The sequence below is a fragment of the Choristoneura fumiferana genome, chromosome 24, assembly GCF_025370935.1.
Source record: "Choristoneura fumiferana chromosome 24, NRCan_CFum_1, whole genome shotgun sequence".
In the NCBI taxonomy this organism is placed as follows: domain Eukaryota; kingdom Metazoa; phylum Arthropoda; class Insecta; order Lepidoptera; family Tortricidae; genus Choristoneura; species Choristoneura fumiferana.
The window spans coordinates 9,976,813-9,987,582 of record NC_133495.1 but is presented as its reverse complement, the minus strand read 5'-3'; the positions used below and the strand labels follow the sequence as shown (position 1 = coordinate 9,987,582).

The following is a 10,770-nucleotide window of genomic DNA, read 5'->3' as shown; positions in this document are numbered from 1 at the left end:
AGGGTTCTCGATAACGTAAGCAGCTTTTTGTCTGTCGCATCATTAATTTCTAGGTTTTCAATTAGAAAAGAAAGGTTTCTTTTCTTGTGATACTGAACCCTAGAAAACTGAAAATTTGTTAAATAATCCACATAAATGACTACAACCGTCGCCGAAGTCGTTATTTATGTGCCACTAGCGTTTACCCGCGGCTTCGCACGCGTAATCATTATTTAGATACAGCAGTTGAATTGAATTTAATTGAAAATATTAAATTCTCGTGGGATTTCCCTAAAATTACATCGTGGTTTTCATTGACGTTAAATTAAAACACCCATTCCAAATTTCATGACTAAACCCAGCGGTTATTAGTTCGAGATTTTATCACTATCCCGTGGGAATATCGGGATAAAAAGCATCCTATGTTTTAATCCAGATTATAAACTAACTTTTTGCCAAATTTCATCCAAATCCGTCCAGCCGTTTCAGCGTGAAGAAGTAACAAACATACTCACTCGCTCACAAACTTTCACATTTATAATATTAGTAGGATGAAACAGAATCAGACCTTAAAATTGTACAGTCAGCAGCAGAAGTAGATGAGCGGTCGCGGTGCTCAAAATGATATAAATATTATAAAATAAATATTTATTACTTTGGCATTAGAGTCGCGTGTAGATCATTTTGAGCACCGTAACCGCACATCCACTTCTGCTGACTGTATGATATGACAATGGCATTGATTCTTAAGGCGGTAATGTAAAAGTCATAAAGACGATTTCAAACGTCCTTACGTCGCAACTTTGGAATTGTTCAATTATGCATGCCGCGTGAATATTCGCCGTCTTATTGGGGACATACGATTTGCATGGCGCCGCGCGATATCTCGTAATGACGTTGCGAAACAGGGAAAGATGCTAAAGAAAGTTGTATGGACATGCAGCGCCCGAATCCAATGCATCTTAAAGTAACCTTGCTGTTCTAACATAGATCAAGTATCTGAGGTATCTCTATTCATAGGCGTTTGACTTCTGAAGTGATGCTTGGATTTTTTATGTGGCCAGAGCTCGTATTAAAAGACAGATTGTCTATATTATCCATGCAATTATTTGGGAAACTTGCAGGACTGCTGAGTAATAAATAAAAGCGCAAAAATGGCTGGGTTATCTAAGAGGAATCGTAAGGTTAAAATGCTATTATATTATTTAAATCGGGAATATGTTTCTAGTCTAATCTAGATTATTATTGTCAATTGAAACACTAGTATAACAGGAATCCATTCGTCTGTGACTGCCGACGCGATTGCGAAATTGATTATGATACGTTATTTCCTCATTTTATATCAAATAACTTGTATGGCAAGTTTTATCTTGCTCACGAATGACTGCATATGAAGATGTGGGGTTTACTTTCTAGACAAGATTTAAGAACAAATGTATTAAAAGACTAGCTGTTGCCCGCGACTCCGTACGTGTAGAATTCGTTTATTGATGTCCCGTGGGAACTGTACAATTTTCCGGAATAAAACTATCCTATGTTCTTCCCCGGGACTCAAACTATCTGCATACCGAATTTCATTTTAGTCAGTTCAGCAGTTTAGACGTGGAGAGGTAACAAACAAACAGACTTACAAACTTTAGCATTTATAATATTATACTCGTTAAGAAGTTTTTTCTCTATCGAGTTTTCCAGTAGTTCATGATTAGATATTAATTTAACTGAAATGATTTCGTTATGACTGACTATTTCATATACTTATAAAACCGAACCCGAACTGTATTTTATGTAACTCTTGTTTTAACAAATAACTATTTTTATCTTTTTTTTTCTCTTTTATTGATCTTAAAAAAACAACAGGATCTTTATTTAATCAATTAACTGACCCGATATTGATGTTTATGTTTGCAACAGTGATCAAAAAGTGTCATCAGCAACAAGATTCTCCGCGTAATTTTACAAACGATTGCTCTTACATTTTACAAACAAATGAAACACTGGGGAGTAAAATCATTTTCCTCAGCGAAGTAATGCACAGTACTAATGTAAACCGGTTGCCAGTTACTCGTTACTGCGAGATTCGGCCTAGTAAAAACCGTGCCTTTGCCAAGGTTCCTTTTGCCACTGGTTAAACGCATATGTTTAAAGATAAGAATCATGTTTATGATGCGTTAAGGGCATTGATTGGAGCGTTTCGCAACGTTTACTTGAAGTAATGGATAAGGGTGGTCAGTATGTTGCTGGTGACTAGTTTTTTATTATTATAATAAATAGGGACCAAACGAATGAGCGATATTTTTGAATGGACAGAGTGCTTGCTTTAATATATATCTCTAAAAGGCGAGAACTTTATTTTTTTTGGACACTTAAGTATCATCCTTCTAAAGGAAAACCTTTCCATAAAACTTGCAAGTTTGAAGTCTTTAAGTTGCATAATTACTTGTTTGCATAGAAACTGAGTATTTAAGTAGTTGTTGATTAAACGTTCCTTAAACAACATTTTAGAAAGAATAATCATTCTACAGATATAAAGCATTTCAAGCTTAAAGAGCTCAATCATTTAAAACCTAAGATTTATTAAAAGGGAAGTATAGAAAACGTTTCTAAAAGTTAATGTGTATATTCAGTCTAATTTAGTTAATCTTTAATCATTGGTTCAATTTAAGACATTTAACTTGTATTTTTTTTTTTTAGAAAGAACCAACACACATTGATCCTAGCGAAATATATCCTAGCGATTGAATTGACTTCAGCTTAACAAAGCAATAGCTTATAATGTAATATCTCCAGCCTTCTAGATTCATGACCCGCCGTCGACATAATACTATTCAATGTCAGCATGATCGTTATGAATTAAATTATAATTCCTAATGATCATCCTAGTGTCCAAGGCAAGAAGTAAGGTATATTATATATATTTTCAAAAACTCTTAACAGACTGAGAACTCTGTACGCAGTAGCGCAGCTATTATTTTAGGTCGGAATATTATTTTATACATACGTCGACTACAAATTAGTCCCTCGGATTTTTTCCGAACTATGAAACGAACTATCTAGAAACCTATCTAATTTGCGAGCGCCTATAGTATTTCCGTCTCTTTTCTACACTTGTCCAATATACCAAAACTGCTAGCGAGTCACCACCACTTGTCAATCAGCGTGTCCTTTTCCATCTGACCCAGAAGGAAACGGCCGCGCCGAGCGACTAGTGAGATCAATTAACACCAGCCTGTTCATTCATAAGCCGATTTGGTGCCGTTAAACAACTGACTACCAAATTTCCAGAACGTTCGAACCCAAATGTGACCTGCAAACAATCAAATGCAAAGGAATAGGAATACGCATTCTAAGGTGTAGTGTCCGCACCTAGAACCGCCGCAGTCAGAATATTCCTCTTGGGTGTTAGAAGCATCTGTCTCTATGTCTGAGAGGTGGGGGTATAAGCTGGTAGGTTGACTGGTCACTGCGCCGTTGCCTTGAGTCTCCTTTTTGTTGTTGTTTACTTTTATTCGCTTTACGTCTTCCAGGACTGAGAGTACAACGGGCGAATCTTGAGAACCTGAAAAAAAATAAAAATACTATTTAGAGTCCAGTTAAAATACGTTACTAGCTTCGAGATCTTTAAATACAAATACTTACAAATGTTTATTACGAGTAAAAGCAAAAACAATTACAAGTAGGATTTCCGTGATTCCACACTAGGCTAAGCCTGTCACGTGGAAACCTGATTCGGGTACAAACAATTGATTTGATAAATAGCGCTAATAGCTTAGTATCATCTAGATGTCTTGAATAGAATATACGAGCTATAAGTAGATACTCGAAATAACGTAACTTTAAACCAGCAATAATGAACATTAAATAAAATTTTGTACATTACATTACATTTCAAAAAACACGAATAATCACTTATAACATAATTGCTTTGAGACATTGTTGCAAAAATTATGAGATAATAACTGATCCTGAAGACACAATGTTAAATACATTTAAGGGGGTTGCTCTTCCATACAAACCTACGGACACCCCGCATAGCTTCCACGGACATGTTTTCTTAGAGGATTTTTTGAGAATAGTAAATTATGGATATGCTCTTCAAGCAAAATCCAAAAAAAAAGTAACTTTATTGCATCAAAAGTGCAGCGTGATGCAGTAAATTTTGATGCATTTACCATTGTATGAGTACAACTGACAGTGTTCGCAGCGAGCATGTAGTGACATCTTATATGGGTGCGTGAGTCAATGTCACAAAATCAAACTATTGTAAATAGGTATCGACTATTTCGTGTGGTCACGTGACCATCACCTTTGGCTCAGATAATACGACAACTAAATGCAGAAAGCATGAGATCACTGAGAGATCAAGTTCAAGTTTCTGAGTCTAGTATCTACTTTTTTTTTTTTAAATCTGTTATTTTCGGAAGTTGAAACGCCTAAACTATTATTTCTGATTAATGCAAGGACGCAAACTGTAAGTAAGACGAAAAATAGGTAAGTTACTTTAAAAATTGACATTTAAAATAATATTTTTTTAAGTAACAGACCCAGTCCTCGGCAAAAATTATAACATTGCATACTTTACATACATTATAATGCGGTGCTTCGATCTAGGACAAGTGGTTTAAATTCAACTTACAAATTCTGAACAGATATTAGTTATTTACTCTTACGTAGACAGTAGCGCCACTAATTTAAATAAAGCATATTTATTCTCACAATAAAAGATGCTAGGTGTAATCACTAAACTAATTAGTTAAAAAATAAGGTCTACATTCAACATACATTGCATGTGTATGTATGAATATCAAGTTTTACAGTGAGGCTCAAATAAATTCCTACATATCACGGCATTTTTACGGCCGCTAAATCTAGGCTCGGTGAATAAAAAGGTTTTCACAATCGAAGTAGTTTTCGTACCTTTTTTATTATTATAACTGGCTAGATAAGTAAAATTTAAACGTCATTATAATACATTTTTGTCACAACGTCAAGTCAATGAGATTGATATTCAAAAGCAATTATGTTTGAATAATTATGGTTTGAACACAAATCAAGAAGTCAAAAAGTTGGCGGACGAGAGGAAATGAGCAAGAGTGCAACTCTTAAACTATTTATGTATGTACGATTCGATGATGAAAAGAATACCTATGTAATTGGATACACGGGTATGTTTATTTTATCATTTTTGTCAGAAACATTAATATTTGTTACAAGAACACCAGAGGCAGGGCTGTAAGAATTTAATTCCTACTGGGTGGCCAAAGTATGGCTTATCGTGTGTACCAAACTTGTGGTCTGCAGCAACCTACTACGAAAACATGCCAAATTTCCCTAACTCTTAGTTGCGTCGTGAACATTTTCACTCCATAGAAGTAAGTCGCTTCCCACCGTCTGTCTGCATATGTACGAGTATGTACTGTATGTACTCTATTATGAAGTGATTCAAGATTTTTATTTTATTTATAAGTGTGAGAAACGGCAGGGGTTATGGTTTTGGAGCGTATGTATGGTCATTTCTTTCGCACGCTATGCAACAAGGCCTTGATGCATCTTAGCAAACAACAAGACAAGAGCAGAGACAAGAAAATAAGTCTTTGTTAGGAGTGACACAGGTTGTTAATTTTATGCGTATGTTAGTCTGTCTGTGTATCTTTCGGTCGGCCCATCCGTCCGTCCGTCTGTCGATCCGTCCATCTGTCTGTCCGTCTTTCTGTCTGTCTGTGTTTCGAAGTGAACACTACATCATTATTGTCCAGTGATGACATATGGATCCGAGACGTGGTGCTTTACTTTAGGCCTTATAAATAGGCTCAGAGTTGCTCAGCGAGCTATGGAGAGAGCTATGCTTGGGGTTTCTCTACGGGACCGAATCAGAAATGAGGAGATACGTAGAAGAACAAGGGTCACCGACATAGCCAAGCGAATCAGCTCGTTGAAGTGGCAATGGGCGGGCTATATAGCACGGAGAGCGGATGGCCGTTGGGGCCGAAAAGTTCTCGAGTGGAGGCCGCGGATCGGCAAGCGCAGCGTAGGACGTCCACCAACAAGATGGACGGATGACCTGGTTAAAGCCGCAGGTTCGCGGTGGATGCAGGCTGCTGCCAGTTGAAGCAACTGGAGGTCTGTGGGTGAGGCCTATGTCCAACAGTGGACGTCCTACGGCTGAGATGATGATGATGATGATGGTGAATAAAGTTGTACCAACTGTACTTTAGTCGAAAATTTTACTATGACCTTTAAAATTTATAAGTATTTTATTGATAATTAGAAGCAGAGTCTTGAGAAATAGCTCATGTTAGGAGATAAAGAGATCAGAAGAGGCATCGTTAGATTTGTCTCTGTTAGGAGTGACACAGGTTGTTAATTTTATGCGTATGTGAGTCTGTCTGTGTACCTTTCCGTCGGCTCATCCGTCCGTCCGTCTGTTGATCTGTCCATCTGTCTGTCCGTCTGTCTGTCTGTCTGTGTTTCGAAGTGAACATTACATCATTGTCCTATTTTTTTAATTATTGTTTACCAACGCACACACCAAACCTTTTATCCTAAAAAGCTGAAATTTAAGATAAGGAAAAAATGGGATTTATTATGTAGGTACCTACATAAAATTCTACTGGTTCGTAACTATTATTTAGTTTTTAGGGTTTCGTACCTAAAAAGTGCCAACGGAACCCTATTTCTGAGACTCCGCTGTCTGTCTGTCTGTCTGTCCGTCCGTCTGTCACAGGGCTCTATCTCTTGAGTCGTAATAGTTAGACACTTTAAATTTTTACAGATTATGTATTACTGTGGCCGCTATAACAACAAATACTCAAACCAGAATAAAACAAATATTTAAGTTTTTTTTTTGCTAATGTCTAATGTTGTATAGATAATGGTACGGAACACTTCGTGCGCGAATCCGACTCGCACTTGGCCAGTTTATTTTTAATACCCAGGGTATTCAATGTTAAATATTTAATTTTACAACTCTATCTCCATATCACTAATCTCTGTAAATTTTACATGCAGGCAGAAAGGAATAGCAAAAATCTAAATTCAATATCAGGATATTTTGAAAAAGATAAGTATTGTTCACAAACCGATCTTAATGACGATGATGATGATGATGATGGTCGTATGTCATCGCTGCCGAATTCTAACTTTATTCAATGAAAGACATGGAGAAACTTTGTCACAAAGACATAGTTCAGATAATTTGATATTACGCTGTCCGTCCGTCTATTTCTATAGGATTACTTAAAACTGAAGCAAACTGAAGTGGCAGTGGGCCGGCCATATCAGCCGAAGAACCGATAACTGCTAAGGTAAACGAGTAAAAGCCTAGCGTGGCGAGGGACGCCCTCAGACTAGGTGGAGCGATGATCTTCACTGGGTAGCTGACAGTAACTGGATGAGAGTGGCCGAGGGTCGTGCTCAGTGGCGTGCAATTGGAGACGCCTATGTCCAGTAGTGGGCTAAGATAGGCCGATGATGATGATGATGATGATGATGACTTAAAATAAGACAATAATCCCACTCATATTATAAATGCGAAAGTTTGTTAGTCTGTTTGTTTAATTCTTTATTACCTTTTCACGTCTAATTCGTTGAACCGATTAGGATGAAATTTGGGATACAGATAGTTTGAGTCCCGTAGAAAAACATAGGGTAGTTTTTTTTTAATCGCAATATTCCCGCGGAATAGCTTATAAACGAATTCTACGCTGACAGAGTTGCGTGCAACAGTATGTAGGTACATTAGGGGATTTACCTACTGATAGTCTGATTTACGTCCATATGCTGTAACTAAAAAGCATCGGTCACTTTATTCGTACACCTAGGTATCTTATAGTCTGTCTGCTAATACTATTTCTGTATTTATTAATACACAATTCCTTTCAGATTCAATGCTAACTAACTGCATATAATTTTGCCTGGAATCATTATATTGCTGAAGTAGCCTAGGTGCTGTCATGCAATATTCAAGGTGAAGAAAAGAAGAAACGTTGAATGTTGATATGCAAGAAATTAAGGAATATCTGACTGATTAACTATGTTTGATTTATTTATTAACGCTGTGTTATAAAGTTTGTTCTAAATAAATATGATGTACACAACGAAATAAAGTCTTCGTAGGCATCTTTCTTTTAGCGTTCCGTGGGTGGAAATTTTAGTGGAGCTTCTAAAAACAAGAATACCAACAGGTATGTAGTTTTTATTTTTTGACCATCAGTGGTGTAGCGGTATAGCAAGCGGTACGGATTACCGAGGACCTGGGTTCGATTCCCAGTGATGGTCTTATTTTTCTGTTTTTTCTGTGCATCTTTATTTCAGTTTGTATTTTCAATTTAGGTTTTACGGGATGACCGTAAAAGTAAAAATTTTGGAATTGAAATAAAAAATACAAAAAGATTCCAAAAAACCAATCTTAAGTTTTTATTTGTCGAATGAAACTACAGTAATATCAGATGATGAGATAATAGGGGTACATATATATAAAGTACTATAAAACCGTACAACTTTGACCTTTGAGATAACTTTGCCCAAGTTGTCATTTTTTAAAATATCTGAAATAAAACAAAATTGACTGATTTGTGACCACTTTGTGACATGCACATTTCTAAATCATTTTTGTATATTTTTTTCCCTGTTGTCACGAATAAATCTTTTCTTTTCCCTTTATATCGGAATATTTCTTTATTCCTGACGGGAGTTGCTTCTCCTTTTTAGGGTTCCGTACCCAAAGGGTGCCAACGGGACCCTATTGCTGAGATTCTGCTGTCTGTCTGTGTGTTTGTCTGTCTGTCTTCTACTGGTTCGTAACTATTATTTAGTTTTTATAGTTAGGCCAACGGGACCCTATTGCTGAGACTCTGCTGTCTGTCTGTCTGTCTGTCTGTCTGTCCATCCGTCTGTCACAGGGCTTTATCTCTTGAGCTGTAATAGCTACCCGTGTGATGGGTTAGAATTAGACCTCTCCATTTCTTCCGTGGATGTCGTAAGAGGCGACTGAGGACCGTAGGCCACAGGCTAGCAACCTGTCACTATTGTACCGTTTTCGTCAAACTTAAAACCTAAAATTGCTAAAAGTGGCTCCGAAGCTGTAACGTTTCGTGTGCTTTGCCTACCCCATTTAGGCATACATGTTTGTGTGTACTAGACACTTGAAATGTTGACAGATTATGTAGGTATTACTGTGGCCTCCATAACAACAAATACTAATAATAAAGTAAGTAAAATTAAAAAATAAATGGAGTTGTCATACAAGAAACGTGTTTTTTCCCAGCGTTTTTTGGTTACTAGGCGTTGCTAAAACTTATTAGTGAACTGTTTTAAAAACATTGTACGTACGGAACCCTTCGTATGTACGAGTCCAACTCGAACTTGACCTTTTTTTATCCTGCTAAGGCCTTTTTGTTACAGCTTATATTTAACTCCGCGGGCAAAATATATATCACTAGTAACGTGCTAGCACAAGTCTTTTCGCGATAGTTTTAATCTTCTTCTGCGTGAAACATAAACATTGTAGTAGAAAAATAGTAGAATTATTATATGTTCAATTTTTTTAACAAACGAGTTGGTGTTATGCTCTATGTCACAGGATGACTAAATATTGACTATCCATATCGATAATAATATCACTCATGTTTAGACTTTGCTCATGTCTAGCTTTAGAGACATTCTTGACTGAGCCGGCCGCGATAACTGTAGTAGGTAGTATGGCGTTCTTTTTCGAGTGTCATTGCTACTGAACTGTCAGGTTGCCCTTCAGAAGAAAAGGAAACTCGTGTAAAATGACAATCTCGCATACAGATACCCAGAATCAAGAACCAAAATCAGAAGAATTGTATAAGCTCATATATTGATATTTTTTTATTGTGAGCTTACTTTTTTTTAATTATGTGTAACTATTATTACAAATTATATATTTTTAAGCTTCTGGTACCTTGACTTTTGTATTTAGGACTATTGCATGGTAGGTGCACGCGGCTATTAGCTAGTTTTATAAGATCTCCGCTTACAAATTGTATCTTTCGCGTCACTGCTTTCATTATAGTGGCATCATAATAATGTTTGATTTTGAGTTTGCATTACATTATAGGCACTAAGTAAGTATAGAAGTTAGGTTGGTCAAAACTGTCTTATTGGCTGTACATTTATTTTCATCCAATCTAGTGTCCCAAATTTCAAATTTGTCAATTTTCAAAATCACTCAATATGCTTGACTGAAATGTTTTGAATGAAATCTGGGCCATATTGTCCGAAATAAAGGTCTTTACTTATTATTGTAATAGCTGGTTCAGATTTTCGATCACGAACCCATCTGGACCCGGTCATTTGAAAGGCATGGGACCACAGCCAACATATCTAATATAGATGAGATGAGCAGAATTTTGGAGGTCTATCCCCTAATACACTATTAGGATGTGCTAGCGGACAGGCCTCTACAGTTGTCAGATCCGAACAGTAATTCACATGGAGTGGGCTATGGCGTTATAGGATGCCGCATACAGCATTACCGAGATATGGAGTGAGATAACGGATACCTACCATTCCAATTTTTCCAATATCATATAAATTGTACTTTTAGTAGACGATGACATGCCGTTCACTAAATGGGCCGCTCAAACTATTGACCCCCCGGAACAACGAGGTGTAGTATAATATAATGCTTCAAAAATGTGTTTTACATACTTTTATTCTGACCTAGAAAGACTTGTAATAGTATGTGATATTTTTGATTGGTTCGATTGTATCTATCTTGTCTTGAGTGGATAGAGATTTACTTGAATATTGAGTGGTTTCGGTGTTACC

General features: G+C 36.7%; 1 protein-coding gene and 1 long non-coding RNA gene across 2 annotated transcripts in view; one reads left to right on the top strand and one right to left on the bottom strand.

Moving 5' to 3' along the window:
* LOC141441956 (anillin-like) overlaps nt 1-3,910 on the bottom strand; it is a 24,282-nt gene extending 20,372 nt beyond the window's left edge. Inside the window, 3 exon segments of the mRNA XM_074106844.1 lie at nt 1,358-1,363; nt 3,302-3,535; nt 3,886-3,910. Of these exon segments, the coding sequence (XP_073962945.1) occupies nt 1,358-1,363; nt 3,302-3,535; nt 3,886-3,910 (265 nt within the window).
* Nucleotides 3,911-4,219: 309 nt separating this feature from the next.
* LOC141441463 (uncharacterized) lies at nt 4,220-9,743 on the top strand. The gene is made up of 2 exons (XR_012452803.1): nt 4,220-5,141; nt 7,858-9,743. It is a non-coding gene; the product is annotated as an uncharacterized lncRNA (long non-coding RNA).
* Nucleotides 9,744-10,770: the final 1,027 nt, after the last annotated feature.